The sequence below is a fragment of the Molossus molossus genome, unplaced genomic scaffold (assembly GCF_014108415.1).
Source record: "Molossus molossus isolate mMolMol1 unplaced genomic scaffold, mMolMol1.p scaffold_m16_p_8, whole genome shotgun sequence".
Classification (NCBI taxonomy): domain Eukaryota; kingdom Metazoa; phylum Chordata; class Mammalia; order Chiroptera; family Molossidae; genus Molossus; species Molossus molossus.
Window position 1 is genome coordinate 73370477 of NW_023425402.1, and position 25518 is coordinate 73395994.

At 43.3% G+C, this 25518-nt stretch overlaps 2 protein-coding genes across 4 annotated transcripts in view; one reads left to right on the forward strand and one right to left on the reverse strand.

Annotated features, from left to right (window-relative positions):
* Nucleotides 1-3261: 3261 nt before the first annotated feature.
* On the forward strand, nucleotides 3262-11181 carry VGLL2 (vestigial like family member 2). 2 transcript variants are annotated; one of them, XM_036249017.1, is made up of 4 exons: nucleotides 3471-3551; nucleotides 5818-6130; nucleotides 8227-8775; nucleotides 10066-10113. In XM_036249017.1, the coding sequence occupies exons 1-4, from the start codon at nucleotides 3471-3473 to the stop codon at nucleotides 10104-10106; spliced, it is 984 nt and encodes a 327-aa protein (XP_036104910.1). In that variant the 3' UTR covers nucleotides 10107-10113. The 2 variants fall into 2 exon arrangements, with proteins under 2 accessions (XP_036104911.1, XP_036104910.1); XM_036249018.1 differs by lacking the exon at nucleotides 8227-8775 and having other exon boundaries at nucleotides 3262-3551; nucleotides 10066-11181.
* Nucleotides 11182-22141: 10960 nt separating this feature from the next.
* Nucleotides 22142-25518, reverse strand: part of ROS1 (ROS proto-oncogene 1, receptor tyrosine kinase) — a 96734-nt gene continuing 93357 nt past the window's right edge. For both annotated transcript variants that reach the window (XM_036248747.1, XM_036248746.1), the window contains one exon: nucleotides 22142-22481. In XM_036248747.1, coding sequence (XP_036104640.1) covers nucleotides 22171-22481 — 311 coding nt within the window. In that variant the 3' untranslated portion in view covers nucleotides 22142-22170. The remainder of the gene's footprint in view (nucleotides 22482-25518) is intronic.

The window sequence follows — 25518 nt, forward strand, 5'->3', positions numbered from 1 at the left end:
GGGTTCTTAAAGAAAATTTTGGTGAAATTAACTAAATTTTCATATGGCAAAGTCCATACTGGCAGCTCAATAAATTTCTATGAAGCTTCATAAAGTGGGATTCATTTCTAAAAGAAGTTTTGATATTGTCTCTGCCCAATTATGAAATAAAAGGAAATTCGATTAGATGTAATTGGTAATAGTTCATCCATTTGTCCACTGGACCCAAGTTCCAGGACATTTAATTGTTTGGTTTGCAGTCTCTTCTCCTAAAATAATTGAGTGAGAGGAAGAGAGAAATCCCTCCCTCCTCACACACACCCAGTTTTTTCCCTTTATCCTGTAGCCCCTTCCCAAGGATTTGAATCAAAACCTGACTTTAGTGAAGTGTTGATGTCCTGGTGTTTTGAATGGCTGGAGGAGGTTTAAATGGAGTTGTGTTTTATCTTCCACATCAGCATTGAAACAAGAGGGGATCTCACCAGACTGAGAAGTACCACCTGTCTATGAATGACAGCATTTCAGATCCACAGAAAACGTTAGAGGGCTCCAGTGGTTGGGCATGTTTCATAACTGCGGGCTGTATATTTCTTCCTTCACTTTGGATTTGGGGAGAGGGGACGCTTTCTTGCCCAAATTCAAGAATGATGTTTATTGGCCCAATGCCCTGTGTTCCTTTTAACTCCCGTGCAGACAATAAATACCCTTACTTGGCTTTGGCAAGGTTTCGAAAAATTGTTTCAAGTAAGAGAGATCGAAAAATGTGAACAGAAAGCAACCTTAGGCAACTGGAATCACAGTCTCTGCATTTTCTTCGTTCAAAATGTGGGATATCGCTGCTCCTAGCATCCTTTACAAAAAGAATTAACATTTTGCTGGGCCTTGTTGGATTGGAAGAGGTTGTCGTTATTGTCTCCGGAAGTTGTGGGGAAATCAGAGTTGTAGTTCCTTGGCCAGAGTGATATAAAAATGTCAAAGTGAGCGGGTAAGGGGAAAGGAAGCGGCTACTGGAAGGTGAGTGAGGACGAGGGTGTTGGCGAGACGTGCGATCCGGTGCTCGCCTCCTGGCGCTGTCTCCGCGCAGCATTGCGGGTCACCTGCCAAGCTGCGGAGTCTGGGCTGCGCGGCAGCGAGCGCGCTCCTTCGACAGATGCTCCGCTGGGAGATGCCCCAACAGGAGGAAGCTGAAGCTGAAGCACAGCCTCTGTGTCCAGGGATGGACAGCGGGACCTAAGCGGAAGGGGCAGTGTGGCCCGCGGGGGTCCGCGCCTGCTGACGGTGATCTTTCTGGGGCGCAACTGCACCGTGGGCCCCTCGGGTCCTGCGGCATCCGGAGACCCGACACAGGCCTGAGAGGGGCGGGGCGGAGCGCGCCTCTCCCCACCAAGCTGGGGTGTACCTCTCGGGGAGTGAGACTGGAACCTGCACGCCCACTTCCCCGCATTCGGAGGGAGCACTGTGGCTCTTCAGATGACAGCTCTCTCGTTAGCCTCCAGAGGAAAAACAGATAAACGACTGTTGACCTCTGAAACTCCTGGAAGGTAGGGTTGGGGTAGGAACGAGAGGGGCGCTCTGCCTCACCTGTGCACCTAGATGGTCCGAGGCTCCAGAAGCCAGCAGAGCTCAGCTCGACCTCTAAAAGAAGAGGATCGGTGAAACTGGATTAAGGGGTGCCTTTATTATTTTTTTTTTTTTTAATTTTCTCTCAGATACATCATAGTTGATGAAAGAAACTCTCCAATCGCTCGGGCGGGCTCACAACCTGAAGCCAATACCCATTTATAATTCCGGCAAAAGCAAAAATTCCACCCCCAAACAATTTGCTTTAAATAGTCACGTGTTAGAGACAACTATATCGGTCAGTGTGCATTTGTTCACAGTTTTAAAGCCTAAGAATCGATGACAGACTTCTTGTTGGGTTTAAACTCAACAATCACTAGATTTCGCTTGCATCAGGAATCCACGATGCCGCTTCCCTGGGTCTGGGCTCTCGATACTCCTAATCTCTGACCCCCGGACCCCAAGTCTGACCCACCACTATCCTGAAACATCCTTTTGCTACCTGACTGGCCATATAGAGAGCCTTTCTCAATTCATTCCTAAACTTGTGAAACGGAGGACTCCACTGTGACAGCCGCTCAGGGGACTGGGAATAGTAGTGCTTGGGGAGGGTGGGGAGCATCTAGCATCGCAGGAAGCAGGTGAGAGCCAGGAATACTCTCAGGGCAGGAAAAAGAATGGCGATGCATGTCTCACAATTGTGATCCTCCTTCACCTCTCTGAAATGAAATAGAAAATCGCAGCTGCTGCATAAAGCGCTGAAGAGGCAGAGAGAGAGACCTCGCTGACCTCCCTGAAGTTACTAGGATGACTCTAGCAGATGAAGAGTCCTTGTCTCAGAGTTACGGACACTTCACAGGACGCCGTTGTGGAGACGCGGGGCGGCCCGGGGACTGGGTAAGGCCTCCTGGACTCCTCGAAAGCAGCTCGAACCGGAAGGAGCCAGAGGCGGGGCGTGAGCAACTGGGACCAAGCGGGTTCGGGTGGAGCACATCAAAGAGAAAGGGGCGGGATCGGACCAAGGAGAGGTAGAAGAGATCCGCCGCCCCCCCCCCCCCCCAATAGTGGAGTTGAGCAGTGGGAGTTGGCAGAGGGTGGATCAGGTCCGAAGAAGCGTAAGAAGTGGAGCAGGCAACGGTTACAGGCTCCAGTCACTGCCGTTTCCCGCAGAGGGAGCTTCTTGGTGTCCTGGAAGAATCCCCGGACTCCTTAGACCTCCTGTCTGCGAGACCGGGATGTTCTAGGGAATTCCTGGGGATAGCACGGTCGCTCCTAGCACACCACCCAGGAGCCTAGACCAGAAAATCTCCCCACCGCGTCACCCCCGGACGCACACACTCAATCTCCAGAGCGAGGCCGGGTTCTTCCACAGGGTTTTTCCCCACCAAGCATCAACTTTCTTTCTCTTTTCAAATGTAAGAATCTTTATTTCCCCCTCCTTCCTTCTCTGTGCCTCCATCTCTCTTGCTTTAACCTGGGGGAATCTCTACACCTCAAAGCTCCAAGCCTCAGGGCTCAGTCCCCAGGCTGCGAAGTTCTCCGTACCCTTGGCCTTCGGGAAACCTGGGTAACACACCCTCATCTCCTCGGGTCCTCGTCCTTCGCTCTCCATTGGCCCCCCCGTCCCCGCCCCTCATCCTCCCCTCCCCCTCGCTGCCTCGGTGTGGCGTCAGCACGCCCGCCCGGCGTGGGGTTTAAATGCCCACTAGCTGGAGCCGGGGCGCTTCTGTCCCGGAGCGCGGTCGGGGCTGGAATTGCAGGGGTGAAAGGGGAGCGTGAGAGCTAGATCCCGAGCCGCGGAGCGCGCAGCCCCTCGTTCCGCCGCCGATGACACCGGAGCTGGGGTCCAAGCGCCGCCCATGCAGCATCCCTGCGCTCCGCCGGCCGAGAGTTGACGACAAAACTCTAAACCGTCTTCACTGCGGGGAGCCATGAGCTGTTTGGATGTTATGTACCAAGTCTACGGTCCTCACCAGCCCTACTTCACAGCCGCCTACACCCCCTACCACCAGGTACGTGCCCCCTCAGGGTGACGAACCCAGGTTTCTCCGAGCACCGCCTGAACCCCGAGGTCCACGGCGCCTCTGCTCCCGTCCCGGGCATTCGCCCAGCGGCAGGCGCCACCCGGATGTCGGGATTGCCCGCGCTGCCACCCGGTAGATTGAGCTAACCCCTTTAGTTTGCTCTCTCGGAAGGCAGCTAAGCCCTGCTAATGCGTGTCCCGGTTTTGCTAGGAATCATCAGATGAGGATCGCCTGCTGGATTGTTTTCTTAGTGTCTGTTGGGCTCCAGGTTTGTCCGAGCCCAGTGCGGGTGCAGGGAGATGGGAGCAAAGCTCACTCATGGATAACCAAACTTTGGTCCCAACAAAAGCAAAGGCCTGTCTCTAGCTTTCTGTTTGAGATGCAAAAACCCACGTTCTCACCACTGCAAGTTTATCTAAGGCATAATTTTTTCCGTTTCATTTCTCAGGCGATCAAGCCAATTAATTTCAGAACCAGATGGTTCGTTACAGAGAGAACCGCAGGAAACGCATTGGTTTTATTATCTTTGTTTTGCAAAGTTTGGGAGAGGATTATTGGAGTACAATAGACGGGACAGAAGCAAACTTCATAGATAATATTTTACCTTTCAGGAGATGGAGTAGCTGAGTACAGCTGTCCTGCCATCAACAAGCCCACTTTAAATAAGACCCCTTAACCCCGGTTCTGCAAACTCAAGTTTCATTTAATCATTCCTATTTCTCTTTTCTCTGGGCTGTGTCTGATGAGCAGTTCTTTCTGTTTCCACAGCTGATGTAGTGAAAACTAAGGACAGTAGTCCAGGAAAAGACCAAGATCACATCCAGGGGCTGTAGGAGGCTGGACCAGGTTGGAAAGTGAGGGCCTAGACTCCTGCTTTGGGGGGATTAAAATACACCCCAATGCAGGAGTCCACGCTTGCACCGATTTTGCTTGCAAATTCAAAATATCTATTTGGATTTTGTTTTTTCCCTCCTCCTCCTATTTTCACTTCCCAACAAGGAGTTTTAGTCTCCATGTTAATTTTAGGAATCACCAGAGTCCCTCATTGTAAGCCAAGTGGGAATGTTGTGATATTGCTAAATAACTCTTTTGACTTCAGTGTTTGAGATGAGCTCCTTCCCAGGCTGAAACTGTTCAGAGAGGGGAGGTGGGTTAGTTTTCTGTTTGTTCCTTTCTCCTCCTTGGTCTTGGATCAATCTATTATATTAAGATCTCTGTTCATTTTTGTATGGTCAGACCATCTCTGCCTGCATAATTTTTTAACACTACATTCAGTCCATTGCTCATTTCTAAGAACATGCTTTCAGCAGTTGCACTTGGTTTTTTTAAAACACTATCAGATAGTCACCATTTACCAGCTTCACAACCAAGATCTTCCGCTGCTCCTTTTTATTACTTGTTTCCTCAATGTGCACAGAGATGGCAAGGGTGGAAATTCTCGTAACGCATTGGTTTTTCTTTATTCAAAAGATCTCTTTAAAAACTGAGACAGACTCTTAAATGGACAGTGTATGGGCAACCAAATATCCACTTGCTTATTAAAATGATCCATGTCAGGATGTCATTCACCTTTTTACCCCACACGATTCTTTCCTAAGTGGAACTATTTCAAACCTTCTGTGGCACTGCTTAGTTTACAGCCTGGTTGTGTGGAGTGGATTTTCATGTTCCATCATGAGGATGCTTAATCCTGCCTCTTGAGCTTCTGCCCTGGATTCTCAGGCAGAGAACAGTCAGGCCCAAACTGGACAGGGTGCCTTTTACTCTTGAAGGTTGGTTTTTAAAAATACATACAGAGGTAAGCAAAAGTAGTTTTACAGTTGTGAGTATGTGAAATAGAATTTATTCTTGTATTATTTATTAATTCTTGTATTATTTATTTGTATTATGTAAACCTACTTTTGCCCACCCCGGTATATCTGTCGGGAGCCTGACTCTGCAGTCAAACTCAGCTCACAACCTGTTTGCTGAGGAGTCTTCCACAACCTTCACCTTGACAGCTTCAGAGAGCTTTGCCTGTGACCTAACACCAATTCCGGGGTGACAGAGAAATCAGGAAAGGCAGTTTGCCTCTCAATAAGTCCACCCTTGTTCAGCGACAGGTTGTGTAACCCACGTTAATGAGCAGTGGGCTTAAGCACCAATGCCAGTTACCCGGATGGAGACCTTAGGGATCAGATGAGGAAGTGTAGTCTGAACCCAATCTGCCATCTCTTTGGAAACTGACTACTCTATTCATTCTCTCTTTGAGCAGAAACTAGCTTATTACTCCAAAATGCAGGAAGCCCAAGAGTGCAACGCCAGCCCCAGCAACAGCAGCGGCAGCGGTAGCTCCTCTTTTTCCAGCCAAACTCCGGCCAGTATAAAGGAGGAAGAAGGCAGCCCAGAGAAAGAGCGCCCACCAGAGGCGGAATACATCAACTCCCGCTGCGTCCTCTTCACCTATTTCCAGGGGGACATCAGCTCCGTGGTGGACGAACACTTCAGCAGGGCCCTGAGCCAGCCTAGCAGCTATTCCCCAAGCTGTACAAGCAGCAACGCACCGAGGAGCTCCGGGCCCTGGCGAGGTGAGTATGGGACTGTACTGGTAAGGGCCCATAGAGAGACCTCTCAGCCTGGAGTGAGCCCATCTAGAGGGCCTTGAGGAGATGCAGCTGAAAGAATACTAGGTATAAGAGAAGAAGTGAGGAGGAGCATTTGGCAATGGGCAAGGAAATCAGAGGAGGAACAGGCACACACATAAGATCTCTCCTCCAAGAGGCAGAGAAGAGCAGAGCAGTGACCTAGAAAAAAACTCTAGCCTTGGAATTGGAAGGCCTGGGTTGGTGTGTTGGCTCCACTGCTTCCTAGCAATATGACCTTGGGCAAGTCTCTTAACCTCTTGAAGGTCACTTTATTTACTGGTCTCTAAAATTAGAATAATACTTGCCCCTTTAACTATCCGTGGAGATGGCGGTAAGACAAACAGAAAAATGTATGTAAATACACTGTGGAAATGTGAGGTTTCCAACATTCTCCCAGGCCAGGGACAAGGAGGATCTTCACCTACTCCAACTTACAGGGCCTTTACCCAGTTTCTGAAAATTTGAATAGAAGAAAAATCCTAGGTTCCACTGCAAGGAAAACCTGTTGAAGAAAGTCTCCTAAAACCTACCTGTGCCTTTTTTCAGGTTTCATTTACTTGGGAAATCTTGAAGCAGAAAATGTCTTTCAATAAGCAAGTAAAATAACAAAGAAATAAGAATATAGGTACAGCCAAAACATCTCCAAGAGTTTATTCAAAAACACACCCCCCTTTATTGTTCTACCCTTCCCAGAAAGCACTACTTATCTAGTCTGGGACAATGATTTTTTGGACAGGTCAAGTAAATTTCCCTTCTATTCTGAAACCTCAACCTCCCTCTATTACCAAGACAAGGGTAGGGTTAACTATTTGGTAAACTTTCTCACTAAGCTTAGTTTTTGATGTGTACCAAGCTGAGAAATCAGAACTTTGTTGTAAGAAGGAAAACAAATATTACATTTTGGGGGAAATGACAACCCTTATCCTCCCCTCCTTTTTTCTTGAGTATGGCAGTTTGAAAAAACCTTGCCTAGGCAAGCTCCAAAAACATTAGTTTTAAATACAGAACATTCTTTTTATAATCCAGTTGCCTAAATATTTTAATAAGAAGACTGTTCATCACTTAGAATGTATTTATAAAGTATCCTAAAGTCTCTAGTGTGTGTACAGATGCATTCCCCAGAGGTGCTCAATAAAGGCCTCTTAAATTAAATGTCTTTCTTTCCCTCCCTCCTCACAAAAGTCAACAAATTTTATCTAAATGCTGTTCTTTTAAAATGCTTCCAGATTCTAGGGGTCAACAGCGACACTGGCAGTAGTAGTAGTAATAATAATTATTATCATCACTATTATTATTAAAATAAATTGTGTGACATCCACTTTGACGCAGAAAGTTGGTGAATTAAAACTTAAAAGACCTTACCCTTTGCGTCCCTTTGTGCAAATAATACAGCTGCCCTGTTAGTGTGTCAAGTTTACTGTTTTGCCAAAGTTCTTAGAAAAAAATATTTGAAAGAAGGTTTCTAGAAAGGAAACTAATAATAGCAAGACTTCGAAATATGTCGATGGACTTCTAGTCTATCAGAGACACATTATCAATAGCGGGAGAGGCTGAAACGCGAGAAAGGGTAGTGAGATCGTAGGTGGCCAACCAAGAGTGGGAAGAGGTATCTCTGGCGTGAGAAGCTGCAGGTTGGAAAAGGGAGGCCGTGTCTGCCCCGAGGCCGCGGAGGCAGCTCACGTGGAGTTAGGTGAAGCTCCCTGGGTCCCAAAACTGGGGCTTGGGGAGGAGGTTTCTCCTTTTTCCCTCTCCCCACCATTCTCCGAGTTTGCGCACTGGGCACGTTTGCAAAATCTGAGGAAATGGACCTACACCCCATTTTGCGGTTCCCTTACCTTAAATTCCCGGGCGACCTCCCCTTAGAAAGGCGCCGCCCCAAAGGCCAGGCTGCCGATCCGCCCCCAGCCGCTGCTTTCCGACCATTGGCGGGCCCTGCGCTTTCAGCTCCCCTGCGGCGGACTAACGAGGTCCGCGCTGCGTCTGCCGGCGGTGACCAGCTCCTCTATTCCTTTCTCCTCCCCCGGCTCGCCGACCTGCAGACGGCTCCTTCCCGATGAGCCAGCGCAGCTTCCCCGCCTCCTTCTGGAATAGCGCGTACCAGGCGCCGGTGCCCACGCCGCTGAGCAGCCCGCTGGCTGCCGCGCACTCGGAGCTGCCCTTCGCCACAGCCGACCCCTACTCGCCGGCCGCTCTGCACAGCCACCTGCACCAGGGCGCCGCGGAACCCTGGCACCACGCGCACCCGCACCACGCGCACCCGCACCCGCACCAGGCTCATCCGCACCCGCACCACCCCTACGCGCTGGGCGGCGCCCTCGGCGCCCAGGCCACCGCCTACCCGCGGCCCGCTGCGGTGCACGAGGTCTACGCGCCGCACTTCGATCCGCGCTACGGACCGCTGCTGATGCCCGCAGCCTCGGGGCGCCCTGCGCGCCTCGCGCTCGCCCCGGCACCCGCGCCTGGTAGCCCACCCTGCGAGCTCTCGGCCAAGGGTGAGCCGACCGGCGCCGCGTGGGCCGCGCCGGGGGGACCCTTCGCTGGCCCCGCGGGAGACGTGGCCCAGGGTTTGAGCCTCAGCGTGGACTCAGGTAAGCAAGAGAGCGAGCTTGGCCGACCCACGCCCCTCCTGCCCTGTGCCCCACCCTGGGCTGAGCCCTGGACCCCCTGTAGTTCTTCTTGGAGACCCCAGTGACACTGTTCTGCAGCTTTGGAGGCTGGGTTGTGTTTCAGGAGACAGATGACTCTGGGTTATCAGTGGAGGCAGAATAAGAATGTAGGACCCTGCCCTACCCTTGCTGGTAAATATTACAGAGGATATTTAAAAAAAATAAAACTTGTTAAAAAGGTTCTAGCTCCACGCTGTTCAATTCTGTAGCCACTTAGCTACATATATCTGTTGAATACTTAAAATGCGCCTAGGCCGAACTGGGATGTGCTTGAGGTGTATAATACACACTGGATTTCAAAACTTTGTATATAAAAAAAGTAAAATGTATCTCTAATATTTTTATATTGAGTGCATATTGAATTATTTTCATCACATTGCATATTGAATATAATGTGTTAAGTAAACTATATCAGCAAGACTAAGCCTCACCTGTTTTGTTTTGTTTTTTACTTTTTTCAATGTGGCTGCTAGAAAATTTATAATTATGCCTGTGGTCCCCACGTGTTTTTGTTGGACAGTGCTGATCTAGAATACTTGCTAAGTGTGTAGTTTAAAATCCTCTGCAGCTTGGGTTGGGGGATGGGGGTGTTATTGTCACCTGGTGACAGTTATAAGGAAAGAAATACATGACTCTGCTATCAAATTAATTGCCAAACTAGATAGATCTCTTAAAAACATAAAATTTAATAAGAATATGATTTAAAGAATAACATTGAGTTTCTGGCTTGAGGAGTTGAATTTGAAAGGTACATTCAAACAAGGGTTTGCTTTTTTGCTTTCTTTAGTTTTAGGACAAATGGAAAAAAAGTTATAAATGCAATCATCGGCATATAATTTTGCCCACTACCCCGTCCCTCAAGTGAAGATTTGACATTTCTGTTGGCTTTGCTTTTACTTTCATTCATGTCCTTCAGATAAATTGTGACTTTCACAATAAAACAGTGGTGTTTGTCTTTCTCTTTCCCTTTCTCTTGCCTTAAACATCTTGTGCCTTCTCTCCCCATCCCCTTCTATCCCCTCTCTCTTTCTCTTCTCCCTCTCTCTCTTTTATTTTCTCTCTGCTTTCAGGTTTGCAGCCTCAGGACAAAAGCAAGGATCTGTACTGGTTTTAGACAGCCCACCTTCCTCCCTGTAGGTCTCTGCCTAGTGCACTTGGTGACACAGAGCTGAATCGAGTTGGTTTGTAACAGCTTCTGATCTTGGTTTGCAGCTCGTCGCTATTCGCTCTGTGGTGCATCCCTCCTGAGCTGACCTGCTGACCCAGGGCTCCCCTTTCCCTTTCCCTTCTGACCAGCCAGAAGGCTCAGCATCTGTGCCTCTCACTGCAAGGATGAGGACACGGGGAAAGGCAGAGACTTCGAACTTCTCCCTGTGTGGGGAAAACCAAAACAAACATCTCAGAAATTTCATCTAAAAATAATTCCTTCTGCCAAAAGAGCAGATCCAAAGACTCTGAATTATGTTTAATGACTTTTGGGTAAATCACTGGAAATATTTGTGGTGAGATCACTTAGGTGATATGATATCATAAGTTTTCTTGGAAGGAGGGAAAGAAAAAAGGACTTTATGGTGTGAATATTTTTTATGCTGATGTGAATTATTTCATTAAGTAGTGTGATCGTAGCACTACTGATGTCAATATCCCCGGATTTAAAATGTATTTGTATTTGCATTGAAGACTGGTAGAGAAGTTAAAAGAAGGCGATCATTCTTCCTCACCTTGGTAGCCTCCAGCTCCCTTCCTGCCCACTCCCTTCCTACAACCCCGACTCCAGGCACAAAGACACACTTCTTTTCTTTGGATTGTGAACATGGAAACCTCAGCCTGAATGTGAGTGGCAAGTAGCTCATGAGGAACCACCTGCCCAAGTCTTATTGAAATGCAGCTGTTGTAGGACAACTGTTTAAAACTCCAGAAATACATCGACCAAGGTGGCACTTCCCAGTGTTTGGCACAACAATTGCAATTGCACTGGATATATTTTATATGTGTGTGTGTATATATCATATTTTTTACAAGGAACATTTTACAATGAAAGAAGAAACCCTGTTCTGCCTTCTTTCCCACAAATTCTGTCCCTTGCTCTTTCCTCCCCTGGATGAAAACAAAAGCATCAAGAGACCCCAACTGTCTCCATGAAGAAGTAGAAATCAGCTCAAGGGAAAGGAATGTTCCATGGAGTCTCCAATACCTCGGATACTTTTCTCAGTCTCTATGGTCATGACTTGGTCACTTTAGTGTTGGGACAGGGGAAGGGGTCTGTGCATGGGAAACGCTGAAGGTGATGAGGAAGAAGAAACAAACATTAAAGGTATCTGTTTACTACAAGGTCGCTGTGTTGTTTCATAAAAAGAAAATACCTGTCTTCTTTTTTCTGTAGTGGAATAAAATAATTTATAGTAGTTTGATCTGATGTCAGAAAATAATATTACTATATCTTTTGTTTATATATATAGTACTTTTTGTTTTTCCAAAGTGTTTGCTGTGCTGTGAAACCTGTTAACCTCTCTACTCTGACACGAAGCCTGAGATGAGAAGTTAGGTGTCTCCCTTCTGTTTTACAAAGCAGAAAATTAGTCATGGCCACGGCAGCCCAGCACTGATGGAGTCAGAAACAGAGATAGTACAGAAAGCACTACCCCATATGCCATTTAGTGAGAGACATATTTATTCTTCTCCAGAAAAGAATTATTGTTACTTCTTAAATTCTAGACCCTTAAGACAGCAGAGTCATTGGTTGGCAAGTATCTTTGAAATATTGGTAATTTTTATATTTTAATAAACTAGGCTAAGAAACCAAAGTTACAACTAGGGGGAGAGAGAGAGAGAGAGAGAGAAATAGAGAGCGAAATTGATAGTTTTCTCAAAATGCCAAAATTATTCATGTATCTCTGAGAGAGATAGTTTGTGTTATGCCCAAATTGCCCTTGCAGATTGTTAAGGCATAAAAATATTATTAGAGATATTAACCTTCACTGTAACATGAGAGGCAAATATAATTTATCTTGAATAATAGTCTCAAGAGTTGGGGGCAGTTAAGGAACCTTACTCAGAGCACGACTTAACAAAGTTACCCATCCTCTCTCCCTACTGTGTTAGTAGGCTGTGAAGTCAATTATGCTTATTACAAGGACCTATTTTTGTGTTTGCTCAGATGGAAGGTACTATGTAATTATACTGCATGAGATGTGTTAACAATAGTAATAACTAATGTTAATTGTTTTTCATATACCAGGCACTTGTCTGAGGGCTTTATATATAGGTCAGGTCATTAAAGCCTCATAACAATTCTATGTGATATTTATTATTATGATTCCCTTTATAGTGACAAGAAAACTGAGGCTCACAGAAGAGAAATAATTTGCCCAGTCTCATAGCTAGTCAGTGGCAGAGCCAGGATACCAGCCCAGGCAGCCCAGATGCAGAGACTGCACCACTACCCACTGCAGTAACTGCTTGTATACTTGCCATTTGTCTCTGACTTTTCAACTGTGGGCTTCATTTCTCCTCCCCAATAGATGACTAAGGCAGGGAAGAAGCAGGGCAGCAGAAAGACTGACACACTGTAGAGCTTGTGGAATCCCAGATGAACCATCTGAAATGAACTATCATAGGTCAATGTCCAGACCCTTCATCAGATGCCACTACCTGTAGACCAGTGAGATGCAGTCTCCATTCTTCTCCAAGAGGAAATTATAATTGCTACTCTTCATTCATTTCAGTATTGCATTAGCCTTCACTGCTCTGAAGTTCTTCACACCCAACCTAACCAAGTCGTGTAAGAGTTAGCCTGAAGTCTGGACATTGAAGTAATAGCTAAAATTAACTTTGGACATCTCTGTGGATATTTTTTTAATCCATGTTCCATTGGCATGGATCGCAGCAATATACAAGCATGAGTAAAATGCATTAAGTTCCAGCTCACTTTTTAGAAGTTGTCACTGAGTGGAAGCAGAAAGCACAGCAGGGCATTCTCCGCTAGACATCTCCAAGTGGTCCTCACAGAAAGAGGCTCTTTCCCTGTGCTGCACCTGTGGGAGCACTCACGAGATCTCTGATCAGAACCCTCTGGGAGCATTTTCCCAGCCACAAGACTCTGATTACTGAAAACTCTCTCCTGAGCTGCATCTGAGCTGAATATCAGGTTGCTGGTGAGGAGACTCATTCATTGGAACTGGCCTTTGCGGCAGTCCTGAACAGACCACTACTGAGCGGGGCTCCAGCGACCAGGCACATAGGACACACGGAGCAGAGCATTTCCTTCCATGGTATACGTTCCTAAAGTAGAAATGAAGATGACCTCTAACTATAATGATTCAGTGTAATGAGAGCATCAAAGAGAATTTTGGGTAATTAATAACCCTCACTGTCATTCTTTAGGTCCACCAAGTCATGAAAATATGAATTCCCCTGCCTGTCTTGCTAATATTCATAAAACCATTCAGATTAGAGAAGGCCCTAGGGCTGAAGGAAGGGCATTCAAGGAAATGAGACATGAGAAAAGCATGGCATGTGAAAAGGCAAACATGATATTTTTACCTAGATTGTACCTGGTTGGGGGCCTAAGAGAATGATTAGATTCTCCTCTGATCATCCCCATTGGGATCTTCTGTGTCCTCCTCATCCAGTGTTTTCTTTGCACTTGGCCTCACTGGCTGAGGGAGAGGTGATGAAAAGGGGAGAGACAGCTCTCCGCCACCAAGTAATCCTTTTGCCGATTGCCCTCTGGCTGAGAACTCAGTCCCCCAACTATGGGGAACTCTATCTGTTCTCCTTTAGTTTGAAAGGAGTTGCCATCCTGTCTCCTTTCCCCTTTGAAGTTCTATTTCAATGGATGGCAAATTCTAGCAATGACTTAAGAATCATCTGGGCCCGGATGGAAGAGAGGGCTGGAGGGGTGGGTGTTGGGACTCAGACTCCCCGACCGGAAGCCTCTCTGGCCACTCTTTCTGGGTAAGTACTGCATTTTCTCCCATTTTGCATCAGAGGGAAACAACTCTTAAGGTAACCTTAACCTGCAGTTCACTTAGAATCACAAACCCTGTCCCTGTGTGTAGGTACCTATAATCTAGCAAAATAAACAAGGAGCTCTTTTTTTTTTTTTTTTTTTAAAGCACTCAGTGATTGGTTACTTTGGAGATTGAGGACATGAAAAAGAAAACCTAGACAACTGCTTTCCATATAAATGCCATTTCCATAAAATGCATTTTTAAGTGTAATTCTTCAGGTGTCAAAGCATGGAAGAAAAATAGAAAGATGTTTGAAAGACTTAAAATAAACAAAACTGGAAAATATTATGACTCCTTTATAAAACTGCTTGTAGTCTGTTGATAATTTGCATGTAAATAATTCACATTTTGATTGTTCTTGTAAGTCTTTGCTGGATATAGCCCATTCTTTCTTGCAAGATTTTTAGGATTATTAGTATTCATTATCTATTATGTATTCCTAAATCTAGAGAAAAGGAATAATGCTGTAAAGGCAGAATGGTTATTACAGTTGCTGTCTATACTTAATGAAAGTTTTGATATTAATGCAAGCAACAGGGTTAAGCAAATGTAAATTTCACATTTTCTCAACACCAGCTCTCTCTCATCTCCCATGAATAAAAGAAATGGAACTCTAATAATACAAGTACAGTAGGTGCACAATAAAATCTATTTACCTACAAATCACGCACACACACACACACACACACACACACACACAGACACAGACACGTGCAGGCCCGAAGAGAAATCAGAGAACCATGCCCTCAGACAGGCACAGACACAAATGATTATTCTCACTTGACAGACCAACTGTACTGCTCTTTCCTTGTATTTCACTGCAGCCCAGAGGCTGGATCAGAAGAGAGACACTTGATAGCTGCTGTTTCCGTGGTTGAAATATTTGTGAAGTTAACGCATAATCTGAAAGCAGAAGCTAATAAATTATAGGGTGCTAATTGGAACTGGAATGGACCTGTCAATCATGTTATCCTAAACACAGAGAGACCCTCATAACCTAAAAAGGCAAGGCAGCCTTCAGGAACAGCTCCCAGTTGTCTCTAGCCTTGACCTCCACTCCAGCAGAAACATCACGTCCAGGCAGAGTGGCCACTGGCAGAGTCAGCAGACGTGATTCTGCTCATCGAAGCTCACTTCAAGAAAACACATACATTCTCTTTCAGGGGGAAGGAGTAAACTATTTAACTGAAGAATAATGTGTAGAGCAACATATAGTGTTTAGAGAAATATATCTATCAGAACAGTTTTTACTTTGGTAAAACGTTACCTTTTATTTGGAATTTTTCACTTAAAAAAAGTTTAACTCAATTAAGAAAAAATATCTAAGTTCTTCACAATATAATGTCACTTTAAATTACAGTATTTCTATGAGTTTCCAATGTACTTTTATGAAACTAAGCTCCTTACAACAAAATAAGATGTCCAGATTCCCCTGCCTTACTGGAATTCATTTATCTCACCCAGAAAAGCAGCAGCAGCGAATTTCCTGTTCCCTTGTTTTGTTCTTAGGACCTCCTAGTGAGCTCTCATTCTGCTTACCTCCCAATGCCTCAAAATCATCCAAGTGATTTTGCTCAAACTATCCTCCACTGTCATCATTATTTCCACTTCTTATCAAAACAGCATAAATAAATAAATGCAAAATTATCACAACATAAGAGAAATTTAGGTTAAGTTAAACTAAACTTTGCAAAACAAAACTAGAGAATAAAATTTTCTGATTCGCAATCAATATTTGCATGACTCTAATGATCTAGTTACCAATTAGAAATTTTACCAACATATATTTTCAGAGTACATACTTGAGTCTGTACATGTATTTACAACTACTAAAATATTCAATTAACCTTGTTATTTGGAACCTTCTTTACAATACTTCAAATAAAAATAGTTTTCACTTAGGAAGAACAAGTCAAATATCTTGAAAGTCTATGCACACATTTGCTCAAAACAACAATTATAATGGATGGGACTGTCACAAGCTTATTTCTTTTCCTGCTAATTCTCATTACTACAGCCTTGCCCTCATTTTTTTGGTAACTGTGTGATTGGCCCTGTGCCAATAATGGTATTATTGAGAAATGGAATGGAAAACAAAACAAAAACTATTTTTGGTTATTGCAGTTTATTTTTATGACATATAATCCTATTTCTTTTTTCTTCTTCCACTGCATTTTACCTAATGTGTAATCTATTCCAGAAAACTATTGGATATTTTTTCCTCTAGTATTATATGATTTTTTCCTGTACCTAATTCTATATAGAATTTTCTGGTGTCTCTGGAAGCACTACCTAAAAGTTCTGTCTTATTAGTACTGTGCCACCTTGCTTTGTGGAGTGTGAAATCTTTTCACCCCAGGCAATTTCTCCTCCACACTCAGAAATTAAGAGAAAGGCACTGACGGATTTTCATAAATAAATAAATAGTAGAGAGAGAGAGAGATAAAGAACAGAGCTCATGATATTTGTTTTTTCTTGTTTAAAGGCTTCTTCTAAAAACACATTTTCACTCGTACTTTTTTAAAGGAGTAAGAAAAGGATCTCGGGCAGGGTCAGACCTGTAGCATGAAGGAAAACCATAATGAAGTTGTATTCGATCAGAATTGGTGAGAAGAACCACTGGTGGGGCTTGGACCCAGTGGACACACTGTAGGTTAGACTTTGGCCAGGACTTAATTTAATACCTGGCTCCATAAACTCCACTCTGACAGGGCAGGCAGGCAGCAGGAGCAGTTATAATGATGCCTCAGGTATCTGGATACCATTGTCAATTCAGACCCTTCGTCCAATGGTCTGAAATGTCTGGGAATTTCCTCCTTTTCCAGGGCACAGTCACTAGAGTACATGACCATAGTTCCCTATGGGGGTATCATTATAGTGTATACTACAATAGTGTTATAGCATTCTTCTAGGATCTGTCCACTTCTTCAGTCTGTGGGTTACAGATTTGAAAGTTGGTTCAGATCTTAGATCATAATTTTTATTGGAGTGACCACATCAGCCTCCTACTCTTCCATTTTTGCCTTTTTCTGATTGTAGATGTTAAACTGCCCATCTAATTTGCCCTAGGGACAACATGCTTTATTACCTACCTGCATAACCCCCTATGGTCAACCCCATTGGCTGCCTCTCTATCACTACACTGATGGGGGTCCCCTGGCTTCTAGTGGTCAAGTGCAGCTGTCCAGTCTGCATTATTTCAGGGCCGCCTCATACCTGTGGATGTTAACAAGCCCAGACTTGGGATGGCCTCTACTACCATCAGCTCTGGACTGCAGAGCAGACCATCACGGAGTAGTAGGAAGAAGGAGGTTGCCACTCATTGAGATGGAGAAGACTGCAGGAGAAGGATTCATTTTGAGAGGCAGGGTGGCAATCAGGTTCAGTTAGGATGTTTAGTTTAGAGATCTAAGGAGAGAGCTGAGTATGCCGTTGTAGAGGGATTAAGGAGACGTATTCAGGCTGAAAAGTAGTCAATATGTAGATGAGGCTGAGACTGGACATGAGACTGGTTCAGCTCAACCAGAGGTGTATGTAGATAAAGAGGAAGTCGGAAGCCAGGAGGCCAGAGTCTCTCCCATGATTAGACGTTAGGAAACTGAGGAGGGACCTGCAAAGAAAACTAAGAAGGAGGGGTTAAGCCTGGCCAGTGTGGCTCACTGGTTGAGCATCGACCCATGTGCACCAGGAGGTCACCAGTTCGATTCCTGGTCAGGGCACATGCCCAGGTTGTGGGCCTGGTTTCCAGTGAGGGGCATGCAGGAGGCAGCTGATCGGTGTTCTCTCTCATCAGTGTTTCTATTTTTTCCCTCTTTTCCCTGCCTCTCTCTCTAAAATCAATAATGAAAAAATATTAAAAAAAAAAAAAAAGAGGAGGGGTTAAAAAAATAAAGGAAGTGGAATCCCAGAAGCCAACTGAACAAAGTGTTTGAAGGATGGAATTATTAACTGTGTCAGGTGTTATTTACAAGTAAGGTAACCATATGTCCCGGTTTGCCTGGGATAGTTCCAGTTTACATCACACAGTTCACAATTCCTTTTCAGCCTACAGTAGCCTGCATTATCTGACCTCCAGTACCTCCCTCCCCTCCACTTCACTCCTGGCCTTGATGCCATTCCTGATGCAGGACAAGCATGTTTCCATCTCTGGGAGGAATTTTAAACTTGGCTTTTTCTCTGCTATATATTTTTATGACCCATTCTTTTATTTATTTGCAATCTTTGCTAAGTATTTCTTTATTAGAGTAGCCTTCTCTGGCTACCCAACATAAAATAGCAACTGCCTTCACTCCCTCTCTCTCTGTCTAGACCTTGTCCCTTGATTCATATTTCTATTAGCATTCAGCATCCTCCCTCATGTGATACATATAATATTTGTCTTATATATTTGTTTGTTGTATTTATTATGTCTTCTTCATCAACTAGAATGCTGGAAAGTAACCTCCATATAGGCTCTATTCCTAGTGCCTATAACAATGTTTCCTACATAGTAAGCACTCAATAAACAGGTATTGGATGAGTGAAAGAATGAGTAAATGGGTAGATTTACAAGGGAGCAGTAAACTATAGCTTATTAATCCTAAGGGATTTTTTTGCAGCCATTAGAAACATTAATGAATAATTTTTAATGATAAGGGGGAAAGCATATGCTGTGGTTTTAAGTAAAAAACACTAGCTAACTACAACAACTTCTGCCATGAAAATAAGCTCACATTTGGAAAAAATATTTTTAAAAAGCTGAAAGAAAATATTTACAATAGCTTTTGGGTGGTATATTTTTGACCCCTGATTCTGCTGGTTGTAAAGAAGCCTTTAAGGATTGGGACAGGTCCTCTGATTGGGACACTACATAGCCCTGGCCAACTGCAAAAAGCAAAATTGGACTGACTCCCTTTTATCAAGAAAAGAAAGTCAAAGAGAAGTCAAGAGCACCTTAAATTTTATCCCATATCTGTATAAGCCATTATGAGGATGAAAGATGGGCCTGGCTGGTGGAGCTCAGTGGATTGAGCATCGCCCCATAGACTGAGAGGTCTCAGTTCAATTCCCAGTCAGGGCACATCAATCCCCAATGGGGGTGTGCAGGAGGCAGCTAATCAGTGTATCTCTCTCCCATTGATGTTTCTATCTCTCCCTTCCTCTTTCTCTAAAAAGCGCATATATATATATATATATATATATTTTAAAGTGGATTTGAGACAGGTGGAAACTGACAGTAACAAAATAATTTGTTGCCTCTTTTAGCATCCATTCACCAACATTTCAAGGGCTTCCAGAATTTCAGGCCCTACTTAAGTCTGATCTGAAGCTCAAAGTAGTCCTCCAACTTCTGTAATTTGTCTGTGTAGGTCTCAGGAGATAACTCAGCATAAAAATAATATTGAGTCCCTCTTGGCATTAGACCAATTTTCTCACATCCCTTATGAGCTACAAGTGGGGACTTGTTGTCAAATGTGTTGGAAAAGGATGATAAGAAAATCAGCCAATTAACCCATTTAACATTACTATCTACTTTGGCTTAGAGAAGATACAGAGGGTTGGAAGACACCACCCTATCTTTAGAAAGTTTTTGCTATACTTAAGTAGGTAAGCTATGTAGGAATGGAATGGTATTACACGTGGTTACTGCCAAATGAGATGTGAGGACAAGAAAGGCAATAGTAACTGTGAGAATGGAAAGAGCAGGAAGTTAGGTTAGGGGCAAGCCTTTCCAAAAAAGAAATTGTGATATAAGCTAATCCTAAAGAATGAGTGGGGTTTAGATAAGCAGAGAAGAATGGGTGGGGTGATTCCAATGGGCCGGGGACAACCAGTATGGATAAGCAACACAGAGAGTATCTGGGACAGGCTCTTTTCTCAAGGATGTTTCCAGTAAAGTGTTTTCACCAGAATGATATCAACATTAATTTTACCTAGGTAAATCTTTGTCCAGTTGGCTGTGTTAAATCTTAAAAAATATTTTTCATTGTCAACTTAAATATTTTTCTTACAGATTATTATTTCTCCTTGAACAATTTAAAATGAAGATCTCCGCTTTTGTATAGTTTCATTTTCATTTACCTGAGTCATTATTTCCCCCAAGTCTAATATTTCCAGATCATATCTTTCAGATAAAATATCTATCAATAAAGTTTTATACTCCTGCTAAATTTTAGTGAGAAACACCTTTCAACAAGTTCTATTTGAGCCACGCCAATTTTTCTTCTTACTTATAAAATCTAACTTTTACAGAATTAACTCACATAGTTTTTAATAATACCAGCCATTTGTATTTTATCAATTACTATTATCCATAATAAATCTTGCCTGTGAGAGTTTAGCCATTGTCTATTTTATTTTGCATTACATATTTCTCCAATATTATTCATTATGAATTATAACAAGGACTGCTGATTTACACTTACACTTTAGCTGAAACATGATATTTTATGGGCAGAATCCTCAGATATTCTGTACATGTCTTTACTGTCTAAATTGTGATGCAGATGTATTGCACTGAAAATCCAATTCTTCTATACATTTCTGCTCCCTTAATGGTTTTTCAAAATAAAAGTCCCTGGCACTGGCAGAGTAAAAGTCCTGGTTGCAAGCAACAGAAACTGACTCTGGCTGATTTAATATTTATTAAAAGGCTGAGGGGGTTTATCAATAGAATTGCAGACTGGGGACTATGGAGCCTGGAGCAGTGGCTAGAAGCACACAGAAGAACTGGTCAATCTGGTTACCCCAGCTGCCAGAGGCACCAGGCTTCAGACTTGCTCTGCCAACCCTCCTAGCCCTAGACACTGCAGATGTACCAGAAAAACTGCAGTTGCCACCATCACCGGGAAAGACTCACTGTGATCCCTATTTCTTAGCATCCTTAGCTGTCAATTAGGAGCCTGTGGTGAGTGTATCTGAGGGGGTGGGGGTGGGGGTGGGGGGGTGTGGGCAGGTCACATGCCTGCTTTTTGCTCAGAGATCCTGGAGGAGCAAATGGAATATAGCTCCTACCTAGGGATGAAGGTGGAGGAATCCCCTAACTCAGGAAGGGGTGTCATATGCTGGGCTATCACAAAGAACGATAATTAAGAGGGTCAGAAGATCAGAGAAAACATTCTGCCTTGGTCATTGGAACAACAGACGTGGCCACAACCCCTGGATATTTACTTGGAGGCTGTTCACAGAACACATTGACTTCCCTGTGTTCCTCACCATCAGCCAATCATCTGTGAAGGCGAGTTTAAAAGTGAACTAAACTATCCAAGGTGGAAGGGGTTATGTGATCCTCTTCCACAGTAGTTTTAGCAAATGTTCTTCTCTATGTCTAGCGAACATCCTGTATACTACACCTGAATAAGATCCAGAAAGCTTTATCAGCATTGCTACTAGAGCAATTAAGACTTCATATTTAAATGAGTAGCTGCAGAAAAAAGCTGATTGGCTGTGAATGAGTGTTTCATGGAAGAATATTTTAAATAGTTCTCACTTAGGTATTTATTATTTCATGTAATTGATGAAAATCACAGAGCTTGAATTATTATAGAATCATTTATATTTAATTTTAAGGAGAATTTGATGCTAAATGTAATGTTAAGTACTGTATACGTAAAACAGATATGGCAAATAAAAACAATCTTTATATTAGCTAATTTCCACCACAGCATAAAAGTCACAGAGTGATTTTTATATAACTCCAATGCTAAACTTTAGGATTTAGACATCTTCGTGGTCCTATTTTCATTATTGCAAAACCTCCAAAATACAGAATATTTTAGAACAATCATTAAAGATAATATTTTATTACAGCGATAGCTTTCCAAATGATTTCTTATGTCATAGGTGCTGGTTCCTTTGGGACACGTAGCGATATTTAGTCACTCATTTCCTTAGTCCCTTTGAGGATAATTTGTAGTTCATTTGGGCCCCTGATGCTTCTCATCCCCCTCCTTCAGGTCTTTGAACATACTTATTTTGTCTCTAACTGTCTGACCGAGATGTTTCTGTTACAGTCCAGACTGAAGGGTGGGCAGTGGTCTAAGTGACCCCAAGGGAGAGCAGTTTCCTTCCAGACACACGACTCTTCCTAAGCTTTCCAAATGCTCGGTGGTTCAGCTCAGAATCTTGCTGACGTTTAGACAGTTGGTATGGGTGTTGTCAGAACTGAAACCAAGTGGCTCTCAGAACCAAGATTAGAATCCAGGAACGTTCCAGTGTTAATTCAGTCACAGACCACCCCAACATCTACCATTTCACTAGGGTTTCCTTTTCAGTAACTACTTAATGGGAGTGTTTATCTCAACTCTGCATTTCCCAAACCGAGTTATTAATCAGACCCATCTCCGTGTCCACTGTGAGTGAGACAGGCATAGTTCAGGCCTTCAGGCTTGCCAGGAGGGCAGTAAGCCACTTGTTTTTCTTGGCAGATACCTTTGTCTGCATGTGGTTCCTTCTCCTCTTTCCTCAGACCACAGGATTCAGATTCCTTGGAGCCTAGAGGACCCTCAGAATTATCTTCACCATGGCTGCATTCTGTAGCAAGTACCATATAGTTTAACCCTTCTTGATTCTTGGTTTCCATTAAAGCAATTGACCTACTGTCATCCACATTCAAGCAAACCAGGTTGCCATCTTCATCTGTGAAAAAAATATAAAAGTTATTCTAGCATCTATTTGATTTCCATTATTTATAATACACGGGTTGTATGAGAATTATAACAACACCAACCTTACACATTGCTTCAGCAAACATTTATGAGGACCACTAAGGGAACACAAAGAAAAACAAGACATGCTCCCTGTCCCTGCGGCTTTACAGTCTAGTAGGGGAGCAGGTATAATACCATAGGGGATGATGTGTGCTATAATAAAGGAATGCATTACCCTTCCATCCTGCCACCCCAGCTGATATCTTCCTTTAAGGATGTATTCCTTTAGGTTGAGTCATGTAATCATGTATTAAGATCATATTCATGGGATTCCCACCATGTGCCAGGCTGTGGTCTAGGTATTGATGGCACAACAATGAATGAAACAAACTTGTTTGTTCTTTGGGGTTTATTTACATTCTAATTGGGGAAGGCAGACAACAAGTTAGCAGACAACTAAATCTATGTCAGATGGTAATAAACGCTGTGAAGGAAAATTTGGCAGAAAAGGGTGCAAGAAAGTAATGGTGAGAGAAGAGTTGTTATTTTAGATGAGGTGTTAGCAAAATCCTCTCTTGTGAGGCAAAATTCAAGTAGATACCTGAATTAAGTGAGAAAATTCACCATGTGGCTATTTTAGGAAGATTCAAGGGAGAGAAAGCAGTAAGAACCAGGGTCCTGAGGCAGGAGAATGGGGTGTGGCCTGAGGAACACAGGCAGCAGATGTGGCTGGCCCTCCTCAGCCACCCCCTGGGAAAAGTAGCATATGCAACCATTAACAGTACTGGCAAATTTAAAACTAGCATGCTCTGACCTCGAAAGGCTGGTGGGAAATGGACACAGGCCTGGCAAGTTCTGATGGCAGGGTGGAAGTAGAAGGAAAATGACAGATACAGAGTATTAATAATAAAATTTATTGTTAACACTTATAGAGTCCTTCCTATATATCAGACACTGTTCTCAGCTATATTCATATATTAACACATTCTTCTATTAAGTACATAAAGTATTATCCCCATTTAACAGATGAGGAAATTGAGGCACAGAGGGGTTAAATAATTTGCCCAAAGTCACACGGCTGGAATTTGAACCCAGACTGTCTGGTTTAAGTCTGTGTCCTCGTAGTTACCCTCCCCAAGGGAAAGGGGAAGTTGCTGTGCTGGGCAAGGAGGACCCATGTGTGTGTGCAGTGTGTCCAACAGGAGCCTTGAGAAGCACAGACTGAGACACACATGCATGTGATGTCAGGGTGGCAGCAGAAAAATGGACAGCCAGGGCCTATTCACAATTAGACTCATATTATTTTGTCTTTCTCTACTTAAAGGCTGACCTTCTTGCATAGAAAAGTATAAGAACTCTTGTTGAAACCTAATAGCAGAACTTCTGAAATACTTCACAACATTCTAAGTAATCAAAAAGATAAATATACAAGATAAATATACACATGTATATTGTGGGGATTTTTTTTTTATCGATACTTTCCAATCTCTGGGTATTAGTACCTGGATAAAGACAATTATGATCAGAAATATCACTGTCCTTTCATACAGTATATTTGAAAAATCAGAAAGATGTCAGTAGCTAGATGATGGTCCTTCCCTTTCTCCTCCTCATCCTTCCAGCATGAGAGCATCCCCATGTGTGGGTGAGACCCGCTGGGCTGCCAATCTTCTGCACTTAGGCCTGATGTACATCCAGGTTGCATTTCTTAGAAATGAATTTAAACTGAAGTATTAGAATGCAAAGGACTAAGGGAAGCATCATTGTATCTAGTTTTTCCTGTTGAGCTTTAATGGATCTACCTATTTACCAACTTCCACACCTGATGCAAAGCTTATTATATTACAAGAGCATATGAACTACTGTCCTTGCTCTTTTTGTTTTTTTTGTTTGTTTGTTTTTGCAGACCCTCCTCACTGATGACAAACAGGCTGGCCAAGCTGCAGGCTCACAAGCTCTTTGGCATCATTTCATGTTCCTCTTCACTGTTCAAACATCATCAAAGCTATGTCAAACCACATGAATAGTCAAACAGTGTTGTAAAATACCTTCCCCATAGAAATAACTTATCAGATGCCAGGTTTGGTTAGTGCTTAAGTGCTGACTATCTATGGAAGGATCTAAACGTTATGATTATTATCAATGCATACTAATTGCCATTGAGAAACTCATAAGATTAATTTGCTATATATGATCGTATCAATAGAAACTATCAGAAAGTGATAGATAGAAAGAAGATATTTAACTTTAAATAGTCCAGTGGCCCAGATTATTGAGGAAATCAGGCTATTCTAAAAGGGCTTAAAGAAATTAAGCTAAAGAAAAGTTTAGAATTTTAACAAAAAGTTAAATCTACAATATAAGTCTACTTCCTGCCATATTTTTATTCCATTGAATAGCATAATGAAAAACTTTCTGTTGAACCATGATTTTAATTTTTGCCTATTGTTATTTGTAAAAAAGAAAACTTTTATATAAGGCAAATACATGCTTTCTACAAATTCTGGTGCCCTATGTCAAAGAAAAAAATCATTAGCTAACTACTTCATTGGTTCATGAGACTTAGAGCAATATTTAGTAACTTGACCCTGGCAAGCTCTCAGTGATCAGTACATCTTATTGCATAAAGAGACGTGCAGCAGGAGTGGGGGTGGGGCGAGGGGTTGGGAGGGGGTGTTTATTTTTGTTTAAAAACTACTGAAAAGAAGACTGCAAGTCAAACTTTAAAACAGAGATCCTGAACAAAGACAGCATGTACTCAGCAACCCTCTCTTTGAGAGGGAAATATTAAAATAAAGACTTCCAAGCAAAACAGGGTATTAACAGACGAGACATATGCCGGCTGACTGGCTATGTTTAGAACAGCAGAGGAGCATTTAGATTTGTTTCCTGTAGAACTTGCTGGGACTGATGAGGTGATGTTTACACAAATGTTTGGATGAAGTCACTGGGATATTTTTACTAGATGCCCAGATATGTCACTTCTCTCTCTATCCCCTCTCCACCCCATTAGGTCAGTAGGACCA